The sequence below is a fragment of the Rana temporaria genome, chromosome 1, assembly GCF_905171775.1.
Source record: "Rana temporaria chromosome 1, aRanTem1.1, whole genome shotgun sequence".
NCBI lineage: Eukaryota > Metazoa > Chordata > Amphibia > Anura > Ranidae > Rana > Rana temporaria.
Window position 1 is genome coordinate 333,957,007 of NC_053489.1, and position 25,535 is coordinate 333,982,541.

The 25,535-nt window shown below is 43.8% G+C and overlaps 1 protein-coding gene across 2 annotated transcripts in view; it reads left to right on the plus strand.

Moving 5' to 3' along the window:
* The window catches only part of LOC120946215 (stimulated by retinoic acid gene 6 protein-like), a 93,109-nt gene that overhangs the window by 63,471 nt on the left and 4,103 nt on the right, over positions 1–25,535 (plus strand). For both annotated transcript variants that reach the window (XM_040361040.1, XM_040361041.1), the window contains 5 exons: positions 2,640–2,688; positions 2,770–2,887; positions 5,139–5,258; positions 14,911–15,074; positions 18,050–18,190. In XM_040361040.1, coding sequence (XP_040216974.1) covers positions 2,640–2,688; positions 2,770–2,887; positions 5,139–5,258; positions 14,911–15,074; positions 18,050–18,190 — 592 coding nt within the window. The remainder of the gene's footprint in view (positions 1–2,639; positions 2,689–2,769; positions 2,888–5,138; positions 5,259–14,910; positions 15,075–18,049; positions 18,191–25,535) is intronic.

Genomic DNA, 25,535 nt, shown 5'->3' on the forward strand with positions numbered 1-25,535 from the left:
ACCCTTGTTCCCCTACGCGAATCGCCGTAGCTTTATGGCGGGCACTTTAAGGGGTATAGGGGGTGCGCACGTGCCGCCACGGTACTGAGGAGCCGATACGTGTGTCCGGCGGCCGCGATTTCCGCCGGGCACCCGCGATCGCTCCTGACATAGCCAGAACGAGGATCTGTGTGTGTAAACACACAAATCCATGTTTTGGCAGGGGAGAGGAGACAGATGGTGTGTTCCTAATATATAGGAACGCCGATCTGTCTCCTCCCCCAGGCAGTCCCATCCCCCTACAGTTAGAACACGCTGAGGGAACACATTTAACCCTTAGTATTAACCCCTTCCCTGCCAGTGACATTTCTACAGTAATCAGTGGCTATTTTTTAGCTCTGATCGCTGTATAAATGTCACTGGTCCCAAAAAAGTGTCAAAGGTGTCCAATCTGTCTGCCGCAATGTCGAAGTCCTGATAAAAATCACAGATTGCCGCCATTACTAGTAAAAAAAAAAAAAAAGGCAATAAATCTATCCCCTATTTTGTAGACGCTATGGCCCAGATTCAGGTAGAGCGGCGTATGTTTAAGCGGGCGTAGCGCAGCTCATATGCGCTTCGCCGACTTAAAATAGAGAGGCAAGGCCAGTATTCACAAAGCACTTGCTCCCTAAGTTACGGCGGCGTAGCGTAAATGGGCCGGCGTAAGCCTGCCTAATTCAAAGTAGGCAGGTAGTGGGCGTGTTGTATTATAATGAATCGTGACCCCATATAAATGAAGCGCCAAACGAACGGCGCATGCGCGCGCATGCTCAGAATCACGTCACATATACTCCCTAAGATACGACGGCTCAATGCGTTCGACGTGAACGTAACCTACGCCCAGCCCCATACGCCCAGTCCCATTCACGTACGACTTACGTAAACGACGTAAAATCCGACGGCAGTTCCGACGTCCATACCCTAACAGACTTAGACCAGTTATTTGGTGGTTTATCTTTACGCCGGACGTACGCCTTACGTAAACGGCGTATACTCATGCGACGGGCGCAAGTATGTTCGTGAATCGGCGTATCTTGGTCATTTGCATATTCGACATGTAAATCAATGGAAGCGCCCCTTGCGGCCAGCTTAAATATGCGCCCAAGATACGACGGCGTAGGAGACTTACGTTGGTCGGATGGAGCCAGATTTCGGGCGTATCTTATTACAAGAATAAGGCGCATAGATACGACGGCGCATCCATGGACTTACGCGGCGTATCATTAGATACGCCGGCGTAAGTCTTTCTGAATCCAGCTGTATAGGTTTTGCACAAACCAATCAATATATGCTTATTGCTTTTTATTTTACCAAAATTATGTAGAAGAATATATATTGGCCTAAACTGAGGAAGAAATGGTTTTTTTTTGGGATATTTATTATAGCAAAAAGTAAAAAATATAGTTTTTTTTTTTCAAAATTGTCGCTCTTTTTTGTTTATAGCACAAAAAATATAAAACCGCAGAGGTGATCAAATACCACCAAAAGAAATCTATATTTGTGGGGTAAAAAGGACATAAATTTTGTTTAGGTACAACGTCGCATGACCGCGCAATTGTCAGTTAAAGTGACGCAGTGCCGTATCGCAAAAAATGGCCTGGTCAGGAAGGGCGTAAATCCTTCCGAGGCTCAAGTGGTTAAAGATATACTTCAGTCAGAGTGGAAACATTGAGATGAATATAGTGAACAAGGTATAGTTGCGCAGAACTTAGATTTTTTTTTTATGTTACATTATTCCAATGCACCATTCCACTGCTGTCCCTTTTGTCTAGTGACCTGGAAAAATCTAGTGAACCTGTGGGGTGCTCTCTGGATTACACAAGGCTCAGATTAAAGTGTACCTCTTAAAAAAATAATCTAATTTTGGATTGAGTGGGTAAAGGTTAGACCCTCTGTCAAGTATCTATTGCTCTCTATGTCCCCACTGGGATGATTGAACACTATATTTGTATCTTAGACCATTGTCACTGAAACAGAAAGAAAGGGGATTTAAAGGTTTTTTAAAACTAGAGGACACCTGGGGAAATCCTCAGTTTGAGTTTCCTCTAAAATGCTGTTGTATCTCTGGGACAGGAAGTGTAGGGAAATTTCCCCAATTGTACAAAGACAGCATAATATAAACTGGCAGGACTTTTAGTCCTTCCCTAAGGGTCAGTTCACAGTGGTGCAATTTCTGATGCGACTTAAGTCGCGCATATTCACATGACAAGGGAAATCACATTACGTTCAATGGTGCCAGCTCACATCAATGCAACTCTGTACTGTGCAATTTTGAAAAAGGTTCCTGTGCTACTTTGGTGCAATTTCGGTGACATTTGGCTTCATGGAATATGCAAGCCGCATCCGAAGTCGCATAAAGGTTGCACTATATGAACTGAGCCTAAATGTATGTATGGCTATACATAATACTTTACAATAATTAAGTGAAGTTTCTTTACTTAATTATTGTAAATAATTGGTTGCTTGTTGTCTGGAATTCTTTTTTACCCAATGCACCGGTATTGGTATTGGTTATCAATACAATTACATACATAATACATTATACCCAACTATATACCAAAATTCATAAGTATATTATGATGATAAAAATGACTGTTCCTGATTTTGTCATGTTACAGGCTGCTATAGCAAGATACACTGGCTGGCAGTTAGCGTATATTTTATGGGGTAAGCTTTTTGCGTAAACTAGAGAAAAATTCCATGGTGTTCTGTTCTTTAGATTGATTAAATTGCCATCTTATATTTCAGGTTACTTGATACTACACACAGTTCAGGGCATGTTTGGCATGGCTTTTGTGTATGCATTTGTTGTTCCAATAAAACGCGGACAAGCTCTGATATTTCTAAAAGGTTTGGGAATCGCTGTGTAAGTACAATGTGTATTTTGGATATTTCCCCATAACTTTATGAAACTGCAGGGTGGTACAATTATTATTGCTATTATTTTACAGGATTTATATAGTGTCAACGGTTTACGCAGTGCTTTACAATATAAACGGGGACAGTACAATTACAATACAGTTAAATACAGAAGTACTGTACAATAGTGATTAACATTTTTATTAGCAGAGAACTAACTGTTTTCACCACTGATGGCCAACATTGTGGAAATAGTGGGCCATTCTTAGTAGAGTACATAAAAATCTCTGCTGAAAGGCCGGAAGCTTCCATAAAGACAAGTGACAAATAAAGCAGAACAAAAGGATATTTTTTTAAGAAAAAAAGAGGTTCGGGATTGCAAAAAAAAAAAAACAATTATACTCACCTAGGTGGATGCTGAATCTGTACCCTCTCTGCATTGAGAATCAAACACCACCAATTGCTCAGTTCTCCCCTTCTACTCTGAGCAGAGAGCCATAACTGTCAGTGGTTCTCTACCCTCCCCTCCAGCACTGGCGCGCTGGGCTGTGGAGAAGGTGGTCAGGATCTTTACCGAGCCTGGACTGTCAGTCAGTGCAGTCAGCCGGCAACACACAGACATTAATGTCTAAACGCTGGCAACAAAAGTGAGTACACCCCTAAGTGAAAATGTCCAAATTGTGCCCAATTAGCCATTTTCCCTCCCCATGTAATGTGACTCGTTAGTGTTACAAGGTCTCAGGTGTGAATGGGGAGCAGGTGTGTTAAATTTGGTGTTATCGCTCTCACTCTTTCATACTGTTCACTGGAAGTTCTACATGGCACCTCATGGCAAAGAACTCTCTGAGGATCTGAAAAAAAGAATTGTTGCTCTACATAAAGATGGCCTAGGCTATAAGAAGATCGCTAAGACCCTGAAACTGAGCTGCAGCACGGTGTTTAAGACCATACAGTGGTTTAACAGGACAGGTTCCATTCAGAACAGGCCTCGCCATGGTCGACCAAAGAAGATGAGTGCACGTGCTCAACGTCATATCCAGAGGTTGTCTTCGGGAAATAGACGTATGAATGTTGCCAGCATTGCTGCAGAGGTTGAAGGGGTGGTCAGGTCAGCCTGTCAGTACTTAGACCATACGCCACAACACTGTATCAAATTGGTCTGCATGGCTGTCGTCCCAGAAGGAAGCCTCTTCTAAAGATGATGCACAAGAAAGCCCGCAAACAGATTATTGAAGACAAGCAGACTAAGGACATGGATTACTGGAACCATGTCCTGTGGTCTGATGAGACCAAGATAAATTTATTTGGTTCAGATGGTGTCAAGTGTGTGTGGTGGAAACCAGGTGAGGAGTACAAAGACATGTGTGTCTTTCCTACATTCAAGCATGGTGGTGTGTCAGAGAAACTAGTAGACCAGACTGTGTGACTGCATAGAGGAGACCAGAAACGCATATAAGTGAAAGAAAAATGTATTTATTAAAAAGGTGACAAACAAGTGAAAACAACCAGTGCACAACCCACAACAAATACACCAGGGGATATAAGCAGGATAGGGGGCAAGGAGCAAGACGGACAGGGAGAGCAAGGATGGATAGGCTGCGGGGCAGGGATCCAAAGGAAATCAGGATACAGACGGGACAGGTCCAGGAAGGGCTGGGATAAGGATCAGATCGGATCGAGTCGGGTCAGAAGCATTAACTTCAATGGGGTTCTAAATGTTCCCGCGAACGTTCGGTCCGTTCCAAGGTTCTGGTGCGAACCGAACGGGGGGGGGTGTTCGGCTCATCCCTACTCCAAAACGTTGGTAGGGGTTCATTGAGCAATGAGCAACTTCTGCCTTTTAGATGAGTAACTTCTGTCGCCAATGATCTTTTTAGCATTCTGTAAGGGGGGGGGGGGGGGTTCCTCCCAATTACCACAAATGTAAGGAGCCATTTCCTCATTGACCATCATACTAATATATCATAAGCTGTAGATATAATTACTACTATTAGAGGTTCACTGAGCCCAGAATGTTATTTCAAGATTATTAAAAAGGTTGAGAAAGGCTGGTGTAGAGGGAGCCTGTGGGTGTGAGATAAAAGCACTGCAAGCAAATTTCCCTGAAATGCAGGTTTAAATTAACCCCATACAGTGCTTGGGTAGGCTTGTGTACAATCCCCAGTGATGACAAATTATTTTTATTTTTCAAATATAATTCTGTGAAGTTTAAGTTCCAATAGTTTCATTAATTATGATTTTTTTTATTTTTTTTTAAGCCTTACAATTTTTATTGTTATTTTGCTGATGGTTCTGCAAGTTGTGTTAGCTGGGAAGTTCTTTCTACAAAATAAAATATCACCAGAAGATAAACAGAAGCCCCTAGCTCTAAATAACAGGTATTATTTATACTCTATTATTTGTAAATGCAATTTATAACATATGTATTCTTGGGGAATACACATTTCTCAATTAAAGGTAACTTCTTAGGCCTGCCATAGACGGATCAAAATTTGGCCGGTTCAGCAAGAATCAGACGAATTTCAATCCATCTATGGGCAGACTGGTTGTACTGAAATCGATCCATCAATCAACTTTAAATGGGGTTGTAAAGGAAAAAAAATGTTTTCCCCAAATAGCTTCCTTTACCTAAGTGCAGTCCTCCTTCACTTACCTCATCCTTCCATTTTGCTTTTAAATGTCCTTATTTCTTCTGAGAAATCCTTACTTCCTGTTCTTCTGTCTGTATCTCCACACAGTAATGCGAGGCTTTCTTCCTGGTGTGGAGAAAGCCTCTTGAGGGGGGAGGGGGCGAGTAGGAGTGTCAGGACGCCCACTAACACACAGCTCCTTTCTCTATCTGCAAAGTAGAGAGTGTCCTGACTTGCCTGCTCGCCCCCTCCCCCCTCAAGAGGCTTTCTCCACACCAGGGAGAAAGCCTTGCATTACGGTGATGAGTTACAGACAGATGAACAGGAAGTGAGCATTTCTCAGAAGAAATAAGGACATTTAAAAGCAAAATTGAAGGATGAGGTAAGTGAAGGAGGACTGCACTAAGGTAAAGGAAGCTATTTAGGGGAAAAAAATCCTTTACAACCCCTTTAACTTCAATCAACTTCAACAACCATTCAACAATTTTTGATTTGCACAATCACTGCCAGCAGCTATAGCAGCCAGTAGTCATTGTATTCTGCCGTTGGAGAAGGCTATCTGCGCTCCCCGCCGGCAGAACACAATAGCGCTGCATTGACAGTGTTGATGAGGGTATCAAGCAATTTTATTTCCTTCAACTACAGGTTGAAGGAAAGAAAATTGCTTAACCACTTCCGCCCCGGAGGATTTGGCTGCCCAATGACCGGGCCATTTTTTGCGATTCGGCACTGCTTTCTTTTAGTGGTATTTGATAACCTCTGCGGTTTTTATTTTTTGCGCTATAAACAAAAAAATAGCGACAAATTTGAAAAAAAAGCTATATTTTTAACTTTTTGCTATAATAAATATCCCCCAAATATATATAAAAAAAAAAAAAATTTCCCCTCAGTTTAGGTCGATATGTATTATTCTACATATTTTTGTTAAAAAAAAAATCACAATAAGCGTATGTTGATTTGTTTGCCCAAAAGTTATAGGCCCAGATTCACAAAGGACTTACGACGATGTATCTCCACGTACGCCGTCGTAAGTCCGAATGTGCGCCGTCGTATCTTTGCGACTGATTCATAGAATCAGATACGCCTCACTGTTGCCAAGATACAAGCTGGGTAAGTCTCCTACGCTGTCGTATCTTGGGGTGCATATTTACGCTGGCCTCTAGGGGTGCTTCTGTATATTTCCACGTCGAATATGCAAATGAGCTAGATACGCCAATTCACGAACGTACTTGCACCCGGCATATTAAAATACGCTGTTTACGTAAGGCGTACGACCGGCGTAACTTTACCCCTCATAAAGCAGGGGTAAGTCATGTTAAGGTATGGACGTCGGAAACGTCGGAACAGCGTCGTATTTTACGTCGTTTGCGTAAGTCGTACGTGAATGGGGATAGGCGTAGGTTACGTTCACGTCGACTAAGCATTGAGCCGGCGTAATTTACGGAGAAAATTTGACGTGATACTGAGCATGCGCGCCCATGCGCCGTTCGTTAGTCACGTCATTTACGTGGGGGTCACGATTTATTTCCATACAACACTCCCCCTACCAGCCTACTTTGAATTACGCGGGCTTATGCCGGCCCATTTACGCTACGCCGCCGCAACTTACGGAGCAAGTGCTTTGTGAATACTGCACTTGCCTGTCTAAGTTGCGGTGGCGTAGCGTAAATAGGATACGCTACGCCCAACTAAAGATACGCCATTGTATCTGAATCTGGCCCAAAGTGTCTACAAAATAGTGGATAGAATTATAGCATTTTTTTTATAAGTTTTTTTTTATTAGTAATGGCGGCAATCTGCAATTTTTATCGTGACTGCGACATTATGGTGGACATATCGGACACTATTTTGGGACCATTGTCATTTATACAGTGATAAGTGCAATAAAAATGCACTGATTACAGTGTAAATGACACTGGCAGGGAAGGGGTTAACCACTAGGGGGCGAGGAAGGGGTTAAGTGTGTACTAGGGAGTGATTCTAACGGTGGGGGCTGGGCTACATGTGACACAATAGTTATCACTGCTCCCGATGACAGGGAGCAGTAGATCAGTGTCCTGTCACAAGGCAGAACAGGGAAATTCCTTTTTTACACTGGCATCCCCCTGTTCTGCAGCTCCGTGACACAATCGCGGACACCCGGCGGACATCGAGTCAGCGGGACCCGAGGTCACACTTACGGAGCTTGTGCGCCCGCAACCACGAGATTTAAAGGGGACGTACAGGTACGTCCATATGCGCAGCCGTGCCATTCTGCCGACATAAATAGTCGCGCAGCGGTCGGCAAGTGGTTAATGTATGGCCTGCCTTAGGAGGGGTCATACCAGCATAGCAAAGGCAAACATCCATTGCTGAAGGTGACTACTGTGTTACCCAACTCTCGTGGGGCACAACTGGTGCTAGTTCCAGAGCAAGTGTATCATGGCATGTGATGCTATAAGAAGAGATGCCAAAGGCCTGTTTGATACAGAACCATAGGTGTGTGCATCCTATTGCATTAGAGTGTGCACCCCAAAGCTCAAAAACAGAGCAACAGAGGCAGTAGCTAGGCGGTAGGGAGTGCAAAGCACATGTGAATGAGTTATTTTATTTTTATTTTTTTAACTTGCCCTTTTGGGGGGCTTTTGGGAAATATCAGGATTCTAAACATCCCCCGGATGTCTTACATTTGAGACTGAATAATTGACTGAGGACAGGATGGAGGCACAGATGCTAGAACCGATCCCCCTACAGCACAGCTGGAGGGAGGGAGACGAGAAGCGCCAGCAGCACTGCAATGGGAGGAACAAGATGATCGATATCTGCAATAAGGCAGTAGAGTCGGTCCTCCTGCTTGGAAGTTGCTTGGGCCCCCTTTTCAGCAAATCGGACATGGAGGGCAGGGTGTACTGCCTTATCTTCGGCCCTGCCGCACAGGATGATTAGGATGTGCCCAGGCACACCCGGGAAAACCCCCTGCGCAAGGCCTATGCACAGATCATAATGAAAGTGCTGATTGCAACTTTAAAGAAGGTGCTAGTAGGCTTTAGCAGGCTTTCAACAAGCTTCAAGAAGTACTGATGCCTACTGGCAACTTGTTTAAAACATCTAGTAAGGATCTGTGTTTAACATTTACAAACTGGAGTTGAATGGTACTTTAAAAACTTTAACAAATCTTGCTGAAAGCTCTGTCATTGCTTTGTCAAAACTTGTTGTTCATACTGCTCTTATACCAGCTTGAGCCTGCATGAAACAGGCCTTGAGCCACGTACACATGACCGTTTTTCGGGTTCTAAAAAATGAAGTTTTTTTTTAATGCCATTAAAAACGATCGTGTGTGGGCTTCAGAGCATTTTTCACGATCTAAAAAAATGGCAACATTTCTATTTTTTCACATAGTTTTTAACGTTTTTATTTTTAAGGTTGTAAAAAATGGTCGTGTGTGGGCTTTAACGACGTGAAAAAAACACGCATGCTCAGAAGCAAGTTATAAGACGGGAGCGCTCATTCTGGTAAAACTACCGTTCGTAATAGAGTAAGCACATTCATCACGCTGTAACAGACAGAAAAACGTGAATCGTCTTTTACTAACACAAAATCAGCTAAAGCAGTCCAAAGGGTCGCGCCATCCGAATGGAACTTCCCCTTTATAGTGCCTTCGTACGTGTTGTACGTCACCGCACTTTACTAGAGCATTTTTTTTTTCACGATTGTGTGTAGGCAAGGCCGTTTTAATGATCGGGTTGAAAAGAAAAAAAAATTCTAGACCCTTAAAAACGTAATTTTTTAGAACCCGAAAAACGGTCGTGTGTACACGGCATTAGAATTAGTAATACGTTCTGAAAGCTAGTAGTGAACTAAGCAGCTTAGAAATTATTCAGCCACTTGAGAACAGATCCACAAAAGGGATACGCCGTCGTATCCCTGTTTCTATCTATGCGACTGATTCACAGAATCAGTTACGCATACAGTAGGTGTTTGTGATATTGTGCTTTTAGCACGACAGCGTCGCGCTGATACTCGGCGACAGGGTGCCGAGATCTCGCCGACATCTCACACTCACTGGAATAGTGACAGCACATCCCAGCACGTGGTAGGTATCACATGGGTAGGTACAGAGCATGATGGGACTGTGAGGCCTATATAGGTCCGATGCAAGGCGCGCATCCGTCATTTCAGCGAGGAGGACCGGCGTGTCAACATCGGGAGAAGGAGAGAAGTGAAGAACATGACGTCACAGCACGGAAGAAGAACTCGTCACAGCACGGAAGGAGAAGACGTACAGCACGGAAGAAGACACCGGACAGCGAGACGAAGAACCGGGGTGCGCCGAGTCAACAACGGAGAGCGGCAAAGACAGAAAGAGAACCCCGGAGAGTTGAGAAGACCCGTCGGGATAGCGGAAGAAGAAGAGCCCCGCCGAAGACGCCGGAGGAAACCCGCCGGGGGGGTGGGGGCTTTTTTAAAAGCCACCCCCCCCCGGCGGTGGAAGAGAACCAGACGGCGGCCCCCACCCACCCGAAGACGTCAAAGAAGAAGCCCCCCCTGGTAAAAGAGCTAAGAAGACAGGGGGCGGCCTCCGGAGCAGAAAAATAAAATATTTTAATACACTGTGTGGTTTATTTGTGTTTTTACCACTTTTCTTGCAGGTGAATGGGTAGGGGTACGATGTACCCCATACTCATTCACTTAGGGTGGGGGGGCCGGTATCTGGGGGCCCCCTTATTAAAGGGGGCTCCCAGATTCCGATAAGCCTCCCGCCCGCATACCCCGACAACCAACGGCCAGGGTTGTCGGGAAGGGGCCCTGTCCTCATCAACATGGGGACAGGGTGCTCTGAGGTGGGGGGGCCGCAGTGCGCCCCCCCTGCCCCAGAGCACCCAACCCCCCCATGTTGAGGGCATGCAGCCTGGTACGGCTCAGGAGGGGGGGGGGGCGCTCGCTCGTCCCCATTCCCTTCCTGGCTGGCCGGGTAGCGTGCTTTGGATACGGGTCTGGTATGGATTGTAGGGGGACCCCCTACGCCGTTTTTTTCGGCGTAGGGGGGCTCTCCTTACAACCCATAACAGACCTAAGGGCCCGGTATGCTCCTGAGGGGGGGACCCATGCCGGATTTTTATTTAAAATCCGGCGGGGACTTCCCCCTCAGGATTCATAACAAACGCCGCACACGTGTAGAATTGGCGGGAATCCAAGTCGGATCTCCCGTCGCTTCTATGACGGCTCTGTCTCCATCGCGGCAAGCCAGCTCGGCGCTGGCTCCCGCGATGGGGCTCGTAGGTGCTCAATCTCGCCGAGAAAGAGAGCGAGATTGACACAAAATCGGGTTCACCTACTGTAGATATTCCTAAGATCCGGCAGGTGTAATAGTTTTACACTGTCGGATCTTAGGATGCAGTACCGCGGCCGCCGCTGGGGGCATTTCTCGTCGAAATTCCGATTCGGGTATGCAAATTAGCATTTACGGAGATCCACGAAGCGGTTCCCTTCGTGAAGTCTCCGTAAATTGTTAGTTTGCAAACGCAAAGATAGGGTACCTTTTACAAAGTGTAAAGTTAGTACACCTTGTAAAAGTATACCCTTCTTTCCCGCGACGCTGTCAAATTTTTTTTTTAATTTTTTTTTTTTTCCCGCCGCATCTCTTTTTTTTCCTGACGCAACTTTTTTTACCCGGCGCGATTCACAAAACTCGGCGCAACGTAACTTTTTTTTTTGCTCAAAGCACGTCGGGAAAATCGTTGGACACATTTTTATACCAGTATCAAACTTAGCTACATGTTTTTATGCCTGCTTTTGCTACCGTTTGGTATTATGTGCACCATTTTTACAGTTTATGTAGCTACATCGATTTTATCTCCAGTGCAATATTTATTTTGTTACCTACTTGAAGACTATAAAAGTTTTAATGCTATTCTAATCGAGTGCTGCCTTTGTTTGTTTTTTGTATCCTGCTATCCATTTTTCCAGTGGTTGGTAGCTGCACTGGGAATCAGCCTGCAAGGAGGAGATCAGCTAAAAGTAGTTGAATCTGTATGTGCGTTATAATTAATCGAAATTAGTCGATTAATCAATTTAAAAAAATCGATTAATCAAAACACAAAATTTTTAATCAGTAACAGCCCTACTTTTAAGCTATCAAAAAGTGTTTTCCAGCGCTGAACCTTTCATCCAATTTCTAAATTGCTGCATTTGCAAATTCCAAAAGCCAAAACAAAGGAATAGTAGTGGTAAAAAAAAGCACTTGTGGGTTTAACCAATCTTGTTTTTTGTACAATTCTCCTTTAAGGGGGCGTGGCAAAGGGTGTGTCCTATGCCTGCATACTTTTGCTGATAGGTGTTCCTCATTCCCATCTCAAAAAGTTGGGAGGTATGCAGGAATTACATACAGTTGTGTTCAAAATTATTCAACCCCCCAATGCTGTAAAGGGTTTTAGGGAATTTAGTGTACATTTGTAATTGTATTCAGAATGAAATCCTACAAGGACTTCTTAAAGAACCATATGCAACTAAAATGACATCAATTGGTTTTGTAATACAGTAGTAAATGTTTATTTTGTGAATTCTTCATTTACACAATTATTCAACCCCTTAAAGACTACCACTCTGAAGAACAGAGGTCCATTGAAGTGTTTTCAATCAGGTATTGAAAACACCTGTGGATGTCAGGGAGCAGCAATAAAGCCTAATAAGCACCAATCAGGCAGCTTTAAAATGACTGTGATACTTAGCTCCTTCTAGACATTTACTGGTGTGGTTACAAACATGGTGAAGTCAAGAGAATGGTCCGGGAAGACAAGAGAAGAGGTGATTACTCTTCACAGGAAGGGCAATGGCTATAAGAAGATTGCAAAGATGTTAAACATACCAAGAGACACCATAGGAAGCATCATTCGCAAATTCAAGCCAAAGGGCACTGTTGAAACGCTACCTGGTCGTGGCAGAAAGAAGATGCTGACTTTGACTGCTGAGCGCTACCTGAAGCGTAGAGTGGAGAAAAGTCCCCTTGTGACTGCTGAGGAACTGACAAAATATTTGTCAGATGTGGGTACTGAAGTTTCTGCTCAGACAATACGGCGCACACTGCGTAATGAAGGCCTCCATGCCAGAACTCCCAGGCGCACCCCCTTGCTGTTTTCAAAGAATAAGAAGAGTCGACTGCAGTATGCAAAAATCATGTGGACAAACCACAGAAGTTTTGGGATTGTGTTCTGTGGACTGATGAAACAAAATTAGAAGTGTTTGGGCCCATGGATCAACGCTATGTTTGGAGGAGGAAGAACAAGGCCTATGATGAAAAGAACACCTTGCCTACTGTGAAGCATGGCGGGGGGTCAATCATGCTTTGGGGCTGTTTTGCTTCTGCAGGTACAGGGAAGCTTCAGCGTGTGCAAGGTACCATGAATTCTCTTCAGTACCAGGAGATAGTGGATAACAATGTGATGCAGTCCGTCACAAACCTGAGGCTTGGGAGACGTTGGACCTTTCAACAGGACAATGATCCCAAGCATACCTCCAAGTCCACTAGAGCATGGTTGCAGATTAAAGGCTGCAGTGGCGGCCCGCCCGGGCGCTGCCCCCCCTCCTGTAGGCACAAAAAAATATATATATATATATTTTTTTTCCAGTGGCCCCTTTAAGAAACTTGAAAAAAAAAAATCCTTTACTTAAATTTTTTTTGAGCGCCGGCCACCATTGCCCTATGAAGCACCACGTCAATGCAATCTTTGGATTGTATACATGGTGCTTCATATGCGGGCTTTTCAATCCCCGCCTATCGAGCGCATTGCAAAGCGCTGATGAGCTTCCCGTGCCCGTGACAGTGCTTCTATGGGCGCTGGGAGGCGGGAGCATTGTTACTTCCGGCCATTCGTCTTTAAGACGAAAAGTGGAAGTGACGTCACGCGGCAGCTCACATCACTTCATACAGCCCGAGCGGAACGGCTAGGTAAGCCGATGGATGCCTGGGTTGTGACGTGACACATGTGATTTAAATACCTTGATCGCCCCCAAAGTCATCAGCCCGTGATCAAGCCAATCCTGCAATGCTTGATCCCCATCCACCTCGGAGCCTGTTATTGTAGTTAGACTGCTGGGACTTGTAGTTCTTCATCTTCTCATGGAGAAGATGGAGATTGGAGAACTACAAGTCCCAGCAGATTATACATACAATAAGGCTCTGAGGTGGATGGGTGTGGATTGCATGCACCTATCAATCCCCAGGGGGGGGGGGGCAGGATCAGATAACACTGTTATGGCAACAATGGGCACAGTGGCTACAATTAAAGGGCATAGTGGTGACAATTGAGGGGCACAGTGGCTGCGTTTGATGGCATGGCACAGTGGTGACATTTGATGGCACAGTGGCTGTGTTTGATGGCATGGCACAGTAGCTGCGTTTGATGGCACAGTGACTGCGTTTGATGGCATGGCACAGTGGTGCTAATTGATGGCATAGTGACTGCATTTGATGGCATGGCACAGTGGTGATAATTGATGGCACAGTGGCTGCGTTTGATGGCATGGCACAGTGGTGACAATTGATGGCACAGTGGCTGCGTTTGATGGCATGGCACAGTGACTGCGTTTGATGGCATGGCACAGTGGTGCGAATTGATGGCATAGCGACTGCATTTGATGGCATGGCACAGTGGTGACAATTGATGGCACAGTGGCTGCATTTGATGGGCACAGTGAGGCTGCAATTTTTTTCTTTTCTTTTTTTTTTCGTTTGCGCCCCCCCAAAAATTTTGTGCACCAGCCGCCACTGAAAGGCTGGAACATTTTGGAGTGGCCATCGCAGTCACCAGACTTAAATCCGATTGAGAACCTCTGGTGGGAATTAAAGAAAGCAGTTGCAGTGCGCAAGCCTAAGAATGTGACTGAACTGGAGGCTTTTGCCCATGACGAATGGGCGAAGATACCCGTAGATCGCTGCAAGACACTTGTGTCAAGCTATGCTTCAAGTTTAAAAGCTGTTATAACTGTAAAAGGATGTTGTACTAAGTACTAAGATTGAATGTCAATTGGGGGTTGAATAAAACTGATAATGATGTGAGCACAGAAAAGACATTTGTGGTTATTTCATTTAAAATGTTATGTTATATTTGTCTGACCTACACGTGCCTCTTTGATTTAATTGTAAGCAGGATGACAGGATGATCAAAATCAATGTCAAACTGGGCAAAACAATCAATTTCAGTGGGGGTTGAATAATTTTGAATACAACTGTAAATAACCACCTATGATCAGTGCTCCAGCCTCCAGCACTACTCTTAGTTCTACAAACATTAATTCCTGGATTGTTGGAAGAACAATCAATTACTTTTCTAGCATAATAGATAAAAAATATCTCAACATCACAGCTATGTAAAATAGTAGTATTGCCAGTCATTTCCCAGTTACATTTTTTTTTTCTTTTTAGGAAAGCCTTCCATAATTTCAATTATTTCTTCTTCTTCTACAATGTAATCCTTGGTTTGAGCGCTTGCCTATTTCGACTCTTCTGTAGTTTGATTTTGGGGACTTGGCTGATTGCAAGGATTGACAGGACAATACTGCAACGTGGATATGAGTCAGCTGATATGGGTAAGATATTTGATTGGTTAGGGTGATTATTTTTACATAGAATTCACGTGGAGGCATTCAATATTTTTCCAGGCCAGATGCCCTTTGTTTTCCAGCAGGAGTCTAGGTAGCAAAGATGGTGAGGTCTGTGCTGCATGTTTATATGCCCTGGTCAGGAACCAGGGCTGGACTGGGACAAAAATTTGGCCCTGGACTTCATCCAGACTGGCCCACTTCCCCCCCCCCCCCTCCCGGCCACCCAAGCCCCCTCTCCCCCTTCACTAGCCATTCTACTTTATTAGAGTAAACCAGCTGGTACTGGTACTCTTATAGGCAGTACCAGTGGGAAAGCTAGACATTATTTCACCCGGGGCAAAGAATCAGTTTGGTGCCCCCCCCCTATGGGACAAGATTAGGCAGAAGTGAGAAACTCCCAGGCCATAGCTGTTGAGTCAGCTGTCTGTCCCCTCCCCCCATGCTCCTCTGTCGTCCCTCCTGCTCCTCTGGTCCTCCCCCTGCTTCTCTGTTCCCCCGAGGTGAGCGCTGCGGGAAGGGAGAGACAGAGGAGCGGAGGGGGGTGGCGGTCCGCTGTCACTGAAGCCGGCCCACTGAGCCATCGGCCCACCGGGAAACTCCCTGTAGTCCCAATGGCCAGTCCATCCCTGTCAGGAACTAGGAGTCTGGTTGGAATTAAATTGTTAGAAGGTAAAGTGGGCAGAGAAGCCCACAATTATATCCCGAGATCAGCAGCCTGGCTGGTTAAATAGGGAAGTACATCTTAGTTTTAGGTTTTAATATCAAGTGTTGTTATTGTCATTATTTTTTACACTTTTTATTTCAAGTTCAACAGTTTCAGCATCTTAAATAAGCTTTTGACCCTGTAAAAAAAAAGCTTTGTGAATAAGATATTAAAATGACAATGGAAAAAATCCAGGTATTATGAATGCCTAAGGCTAGGCTAGTGTGTGAGGGTATGTAAATCGCACACGTTCCCATGGCAAAAATGTGCTACTGTTTAGCAGACGCGCAAGGGTAAGAATTAATGGCACCCCCACACATTGCAAACGCACGTCTCAGTGTAGCTGTGGCTTTAGAAAAGGATCAGCAAACATTCCCCTGTGTTTACCACAGGTACAGCAGCCAGTTCAGATGAATGGGCTGCTGTGCCCATGCAAACACGTCTGCAAGAGAACAGCATAAGTGTGAACCTGATTTTAAATTCTGATGATTTAAAAGTGTTTGTGAGCTTGTTGACATTTGCATTAGTCCTCTGATTCCTCTTCAGAGGGTGTTTGACAGGCAGTGAGGAGAGGTTATGTCACCTCATCACTCAAGTATAAAAAAATGAGGCTAGTTTAATGGTGGACCAATATGGAAATTCTTGCCAGTTGTCCACTCCACCCAATCAAGATGTTTGGGATATAACCAAAAAAGGGCATACTCAATGTAGCGCCTCCTTTACTTTCAGTAAGGGCACTACGCTAAAGTTAGTGGAGGAATGAGAGAGGTAAGTTGCTCTCATTCCGGATTGTGTTAAATGTGGCTGTTGCCAAATCTGGATTGTTCTGTGGGTCAGACTGCGTTCTAGGGATGCGGTGGCATCCCTGGGCGGCAGGTGGCGCCAGAGAGTTCAAGGCGGGGCCGCTTCTTCTCAGCAGCCAATTAGAGGAGTTTTCCCTTGCGGGGCATGCTGGGGAGGAGTATTTCTGTGGCGGAAGCCGTTGTTCTTGGTTCTTCGCGGGTTCCTGGTTCCAGGTGCGGCACCCACCGTTTGGTGGGGGGGTCGGCTTGAGGAAAACCCGGAGGCAGGTTGTCCAAAAGGGCTTGAACGAACCATCTGGGATCTGGTGACCGGTTACTGACAGGTATGCTGAAGCTGTCAGACGGTGACCCTAACGTAACTTATTGGGAAGATTCGCTCTGCTGTTCACATTGCCAGCATTGAGCCTGTGGCAGAGGCCTCATCTGGCATCTTAATCCAATCAGAGCCAGGCCTGTGGCAGAGGCCTGTTCCTCCCAACACCCTTAAAGTGACGCTCCGGCTGCCAGGCTCGTGGCAGGGGTCTGTCCAGGGGCACTTCACCCACTCTGGCTAGAGTGGCGACGAGCTGTACTACTACTGAAAGCAGGATTGCTTTCATCCTATCCAAAGCCTGATACCGCAGAGTTCTTCTACTTCATCAGCCTTTCCTATTTACCTCAAGTTGATGTTGGTCGTGTTGGGCCAGGAAATAAAGCATTCAGAAAACCTTATCTACGAACTGGACATTCGCTTATTGCTCTACTCACTACCTTCACCCCTAGACAACACATAGGAGGTAGCTTAATACACCGACCCCAAAACAATCAGCGGCTCCTCCGGGGGTAGTGCTACATCAAAAACACTCAATACACTAAGAAAGACCCCAGAGCAAACAGCAGTCAATACTTCCCCATGTGGCTAACCAGCAGATAATTAATAGGAAAAAGCACTAGGAGTTGTACTTGAAAAATAGATATCTTTATTAACAAAATCTATAAACTTTAAAGATCATACAAAAATAATCAAACATTTATAAATCTACCACCCCTAATGATTTAAAGCAAAAACCTTTACCATAGTCTTATAAAATAAACTAATCAACGCCTTATCACTGCCTGTTTTAACCCCTGAAAACCTGCACCACCAGCCACATTGCATATGGTTGCAGGGCATTTGCAGTGTAAACCCACTTAATTGAATTTTGGATTTTTTTTTCTGGATGTGGGCAACAGTCATCCAGTTATTCCATGGTGGATTATGGATTATGTTGGGTAGGTGTTGTCTATTCACCTGTCCTTTACAGTTTAAAGGGGAGCAGGTGCAGAACAGAAAAATTTGGCTACTACCTGTTTTTTTTACCAAAAAAAAAACGAATTGACCGAAAACCATTACAGTTTCCCTTTCATATGTACTGTATAAGACAGCACAACTTACATATTGGAAATACTAACTTATTCTCTTGGATTTTTTCAAGGTTACAAAACATGGATTGGGATGATATTTGTGGATCATTATCATACAAACCCAGTTCTTGTATGTTTTTGCAACATTCTTCTCACAACAAAAGCTGAAAAAAGACTGAGAGCATTGACAACATATTGTAATGGTTCATCAGGTACGTAAGATTATTAATTAATTTATAATGTATACAGGGGTGGACTGACAACTCATGGGGCCCCCGGGCAATAGAAGATTATGGGACCCCCGGGCTTACAGATGGCCACCACGCCAGGAGGCAGTGCATAGGCAGGGCAGCTAAAATTGGAGATTTTCCTACCCTCGGGGACGGAAAATATAGATTTTATTAAAAACAGGAGGCGAGTATTATGCTATAATCTTTCTTTACTGTCATCCAGCAGCAAGAGAGTTAATGAAAAGAAAAAACGTTACACAGATAGGTATGCAAATGAACATAGGTAGACTGTCCAATCAGGTAACAGGAGTATGTTATAAAGGTGAGGTACAGGTGATATTCTTCCTCTTTCTTGATGATAAAACTAGACTGGAAATAACTTGAACTGGAAACTAATTGGAACAACTTGAACTGGAACTCATTCTTCAATATGTCATGAAGTCCACAGTAGAATAGGCGCATTAAGCTGAAAAAGAATGCATTATGTAAGAGCAAAATAAATCTTGAAGGGTAGGGTATTAGGGTGGGATAATACTCGCCTCCTGTTTTTAATAAAATCTATATTTTCCGTCCCCGAGGGTAGGAAAATCTCCAATTTTATGGCAAACAGGAGGCTCATATTATGCTTGTTCAAAGCTGTATACTCTAGAGCATTAAATAAACGTACAACCTATAGTTATAATACATTCATAGACACATGAGATTCAGGTCTAAAGTAGAAATTCTTAAAAGTGGATTCTAAAGACCAGTTTGCGGTTCGCATTAAATCTGATAGAGAACCACCTGATTGAAATACCTTAGTGGCCATTGCACCTCTGGTGGAGTGGGCGCCAAATATGGAAATGTCAATGCCTGCCAAATCCATGGTTTGTCTCACCCATCTAGCCAAGGTGGGTGAGGAAACTGGATGGAAGGGTTTGCAGTAGGAAATTAGTAATTGAGATGAGTCAGGGTCTCTAAAAGGTTGAGATTTGGTTTCATAGGTTTTTAGACATTGGACTACACAAAGGTTTGGATTGAAGGGAAAGGCCGGATAGAAGACCGAATGTAAGTTGGTCTATGTGCGTCTGAAAATGGAAAATTGAACACCCTGGGGAGAGAATTGTCTACGGGATATATCTAGGGCTTTTACATCCGCTACTCTTTTAATGGAGATGAGACAAAGTAGTACTGTTAGTTTGAAAGATAGAAGTTTTAAAGACAGATTCTCATTATCACCCCAGGAGTTAAGAAAATTTAAGAGGATGAGGATTCTGAAATAGGTCTAGTAGAATAGAAGGGAATACTGGGAGTAATCGTGGGTAGTCTATGCTCATCTCCAGAGCCTGAGGGAACCATGTTTGGGATGGCCAGTAAGGGGTTATCAGAACTATGTTCGATTCTAGGTAACGTGTCAGAAGGAGAGCCCTTGATATTAGAGCAAAGGGGGGGAAAGCGTAAGATGTTCCTTTCGGTCAAATTTGTAGAAGGGCATCTGTCCCCAATGCTTCTGGGTCTGGACGCCAATTGAAATATGTTGGAATCTGTCTGTTCAGGCGTGATGCAAACAGATCTATCTGGAAAGGACCCCACAGGGAGTTTTAGATGTTGAAAAATTGTCTGGTTCAACATCCAATCGCTGGAATCTGTTAGATAACAGGGAATTCCAGTCTGCAATGGAATTGGATAGGCCTGGGATGTATTCCGCCTTCAATATAATGTTCTTGTCCAGGCAAAAATGCCAAAAATCCTTTGCAATGTTCGCCAAAGGTTTGGATTTTGTACCTCCTAAGCGATTGATGTATTGTACTGCGGATATGTTGTCCATGCGCAGTAGAATACAACAATCGGATCTGTCTCTCGCAAAACTCTTGAGAGCAAATGATCCCGCTAAGAGTTCGAGACAATTTATATGTAACAGAGCTTCGTCTGGAGACCATTTCCCTCCTGTTGTAAGAGGGCCGCAGCGAGCACCCCAACCTGAGTTGCTTGCATCTGATTCTATTATTAAATCCGGATGTGGATGGAAAAAAGTCTTCCCATTCCACATCTGGATGTGGGTCAGCCACCAAAGTAATTCTTCTTTGGTGTCCGGAGTTAGTGTTATCTCGTCGGAATATGCCAAGCCGTCTCTTAGATGTTGGGCTTTTAGTCTCTGTAGTGCTCTGTAGTGTGGAGGTGCCCGAAATATCGCTTGAATGGAAGCTGATAATAGACCGACAATCCTCGCAATTGTCCGAAGAGATATTTGACTTTTGTTCAGGACTGAGCGAATCTCTCTTCTGATCGTCTTCAATTTCCTGTTTGGAAGACTCAGAAGGGATAGTTGGGTATTGACAAGAAAACCCATAAATTCTACCTCCTTTGAAGGGGTTAGGATGGATTTCTTGTAATTGATTATGAATCCCAGCATGTTCAGAAGGGATATCGTCCATTGAATGTGTAAATGAATAGTCTGAAGTGATTGTGCCATGATCAAAATGTCGTCTAAATATATTATTAGACGAACACCCCTGCTTAGAGCTGCTATTACTGGTTTCAGTAGTTTTGTAAAGCACCAGGAGGCAGATGACAGACCGAATGGTAGACTGGTGAATTGCCATTTCTTGTTTTGCCACAGGAATTGAAGAAATGGTTGGGAATTCTCGTGCATGTGCACTGAAAGATAGGCATCATTCAGATCTATTTTTGCCAACCAGTCTCCTTGTAATAAAAGGTCTTTTAACAGGTGAATACCTTCCATTTTGAAATGGCGGTAATGGACGAAATTGTTTAGATATTTCAGATTTATTACTGGTCTGAAACCTCCATCCTTATTTTTTGACCAGGAACAGGTTGCTCACAAAACCTGGAGTTTGCAAGGGAACTTGAACTATGGCCCCTTTGGAGTAAAGCTCTTTTATCTCCAGTGAGATGAGCTTTTTGTCCTCTTCTGAGAACCTTATTGGAATAGGATCCTGACTTTGAGTCGGTAAAGAGGTGAAATCTATCTGGTAACCTAACACGGTGTTCAGAGGGCCTCTGGGGAAATGACCTTCGGTAGAAGATCTGTTGGGAAATCGGCCCTTGCGTTTCCCAGCTTTGGGAAAAACTTTGGTTGGAAAACCTTTTTGAGTGATGATTGGGCCTTGTCTAAAGAAGTAAAGAGAGCTACGTATTTGTTGATCTCTTTAATAAAAGAGTCACCAAAAAGTAGACCCTTGGTGATGGAAGATGGTTGAGATGAAGCGAGATGCATTAGCTGTGGATCCAGCTTCGTCAGAATCGATCTTCTTCTTTCGCTAGAGATGGCCGCATTGGCGTTGCCAAATAGTACAATGGCTCGCTGAGCCCAACCTTTCAGGACATTTAAATCTATTGGGGTGTTAGATTAAACTGCTTCTTCTATTAAATCTAGAATCTTAGCTAAGGGGCCTAACATGTCTAATAATTTATCTTGACAGAAACGATATTATCTGTCCACCCCCTTTTTTGGGTGTTTTCCTGATTTTAGAAGGAATTTAACTAATGCGGGGTCTAATTAGGGTGTATTGGCTAATTTCTTTGGGAGGGACGGTCTCGGGCACTCTGCTCTTAACTTACTAGCCTCGTTCTTATCTAATGGTTTCTGGATCCAGAGGCTTAAACATTTCGTAACTAGGGAATGGGTAACCCATTCCCCTGAACGGGGATGTTTAATTTGACCTGGGTCGAAAAATACGGATCACCAGAGCCGTCTATAATAGCATCCTCGGATTCCTCCTTTTCAAGGGTATTCCTTCTTCTGCATCAGAGACATTCTCATATTCAGAGTCTCTTCCTTCTTCTGATAAAGATTCCTTATCAGAAGAATAATTGCTGGAAGAGGATACGGTAAGAGTCTGGTTTTTGCCTCTTTGAGGCCATTTTTACCCGTTGTAAGATCAACTCCTCCCGGGCAGAGGGTATAACGTGTGACCTCTTGTCACTGACAGTAGCCTTTCCTTTACTAGGAGGCTTAGAAGATTCACCCTGGTTCTCCATCAGGACCATTCTTTTAGAATGGGAGGGACCGGTATGAGATATATGATGTCGTTTTTGAGACACTTTACCCGCTTTTTTCAATCCCTGAATCATGTGGGATGTAGAGTCCTCCGCTGACCAATAAATGTCAGATGGGGTAATAGGTAAAGGTTCAGGGGTAACCTGAGGTTTACTTTGAGACAGGGCCATGACTACCGATTGTGCAATGGAATCATGCATGGCCGTCTGCATAGCAGATTGGATGGATTTATCTATTATGGATTGGATTTTCTGGTTTTCCTCAGGGATATCTGAGGGGGTAACAGTAGTGGAATCTTTATTAGACATAGTGAGGTGTGAGTAAATGTGATTGACTTAAGACAAATTATTCTGAAAGAGAAAAAATAATAGAACTAATTAATATATATGCAGCAGAACTATATATATTTTTTGTATCAGCAGACAACATATATGTCAGCAAGAGGGCACATATATTATGAGCGTACACCCAAACATATACATATATATATTTATTACTAATATTCTGACTGCAGTTCAAAGTGTGTAAGTATATATGTATATATATATATATATATATATATACATACATCCATATATATACATATATATATATAAAAGTATATATACATATATCTATATGCATATATCCATATGAACAAACATATGTTTATTTAAATTTGTTTGTGTAAATGTGTTACTATTTGTTTGTGTGTGCCAAACATACACCCCTGAACCCAAACCGGGTTCAGGGTTGGTATGTGGCAGGCACACACCCACACAGGAGAACAGACTTTCTGTCAGGGAACAGCGGTATAGCAGCGCTGCAGCGCAGTGAGGAGACACACTGCCTGTCGGGCCGCGAATCTGCGCGGGACCGCGCCACAGCTGAGCACCAGCTGTGAGGAAACGATATCCCGGACTGCCGGGATACCGCCGAACGGCCGCGGTGAGGGGATGCGGGCCGTCAGAGAACAAGTGAGTGTGCTGTAAGCGGGGGTAATGGAATGGTGAGGAGACCACCTGGGAAGATAATGAATAGAAGGGGGGTGGGCAATGCTGGGACTGCCATTAAGGATAAAAAGTATGGCCCTGCAAACTGTGACAAGCGCAGGGTTGCAGGGAAAACTCTACATATATATATATATTTATATTCATTTTCTGCAATGAGTTATATATTGTGACAGGGTACATGATTCCATGTATGTCAGTGAGAGGTTGTAAAGATCAGCTTTCCCTGTCTTAGAAAGGGTTAAGCCTGGCCAACAGGAAAACCTCCTCTCTCTCCCTATTAATTACACAACACCTGATAGAGACTGGAGGAGGGAGAGCTCAGCCTGAGGCATGCTGAGCTGAACAGGACAGGTTGGAGACTGTCTTCTTTGGAGAAACAAGGTCTGTTGTCACAGACAAACACTTATTTGGACTATTATTTGTTTATTTGTTTTATACTGGAGGCTGGAATAGCCCCTCCAGTACACAGTAGTCAGGGACCGTACTGTTAGTTAGCTTCCTAAGCTGAAGTAGGCCGTTTTGTTTTTGTATTATTTCTTTTGAGTGCAATAAAGCCATATTTATTGCTTAAGTTCAGCGACTTTGCTGCATTACATTACCGCTATTCCGTGCGACCTTGTCACAATATATATATATAATATATGTAGAAGCATCTGAGGAAAAAATTTCAATGTACTTATCTGGCTGGAGCAGCAAGAAAGAGGAAGAATATCACCTGTACCTCACCTTTATAACATACTCCTGTTACCTGATTGGACAGTCTACCTATGTTCATTTGCATACCTATCTGTGTAACGTTTTTTCTTTTCATTAACTCTCTTGCTGCTGGATGACAGTAAAGAAAGATTATAGCATAATATGAGCCTCCTGTTTGCCATAAAATCTCAGGATTTTCACATCAAAAGCATGTTGGTTTTGGACATATCAGGGACAGATGGAAAGAAAACACAGATTTTTACATACTAGCCCTAGTGGCATGGGGCCCTCGGGCAGTGCCCGAGAGTCCCAATGGTCAGTCCGCCCCTGAATGTAAACCATCATTTCAGTCAGCAAAAATGATTATGTTCTAAACATTGTGACATTCTAAAGCCCCGTACACACAACCAGTTTTACTGCTGGGAATCCTGGCGGGAAAATAGAGAACCTGCTCTCTATTTTCCTGTCAGGATTCCTGATGGGGTTTTTTTCCGCCAGATCTACTACTTTCCTATAGGAAACACTGCGAGGCAGTGCCGATGGAGCATAAACAGGGCCGGGATTCCCGGCCAAAGCTTTGTGGTAGCTTTCCTGCCGGGTTCTCGGCTTTCTCTGCGGACTTTTTACCGCCGAGAAAACTGAGCGTGTGTACAGGGCTTAAGTCATGATTGTTGGAACTAGTGGTACAAATACTATTAAAGTATACCAATGCTCAATTTTGAGCATAAACCTATTCTAATGCCACGTACACACGATCGGTTTTCCCGTCAGAAAAACCCTGGATGGTTTTTCAGACGGAATTCCGCTCAAGCTTGTCTTGCATACACACGGTCACACCAAATTCCACCCGTCAAGAACACGGTGACGTACAACAAAATGAGATCAATGAAGTTCAATAGGCAGTTCGGCTCTTCTGCTTGATTCTGAGCATTCATGTTTTTTTGCGCGTCGGAATTCCATACAGACGAACAGTTTTTCCACTAGGAACTTTTTACATCTGGAAAATAGAGAACCTGCTTTCAAACTTTTGCTGGCGGAAATTCCGACAGAAAAAGTCAGATGGAGCATACACACAGCCGGAATTCCCGTCCAAAAGCTCAAATCTGACTTTTTTTTCGATGGGAAAACCGATAGTGTGTACGCGGCATAACAGTTTTTCCAGGATGGCTATGTTGCAAAAAGTTAATGCATTTAATATGTGCTGAATATTGGAAGTGGTTAAAAAAGAACTGCTAAAATCATATACTTACGCTGGCTGCATTTTTAAATATTTTTTTAAATATTTTTTATATGAATGTGCCTGATGTTTAGCTTTAGTTATCTTCTAAACAGCTGTATTAGGAGAAGGCTAGGGGCAGCCTATTAACAACATATACTGTATATGGAGCCCTTACACAACTCAGAGCTTTAATTTCTATGCTAATCTTTTTTTCAACATTAAGACTGGCCATAGACGGTTTGAAGCTCGATGTCATGGATATGCAGTAATGTTTGTGTGTCAGCTTACCTCCTCCATGTGTTCACCTTAGAGGCCAGTCACTCTCACCTGGCTGCTTAAATAATCTCTCCTCTAGCAAGGCTCCACCCCAGGCCCTATCAAGGTACCCTATATTAACCTGTGCACTGCAAACCAGCCTTG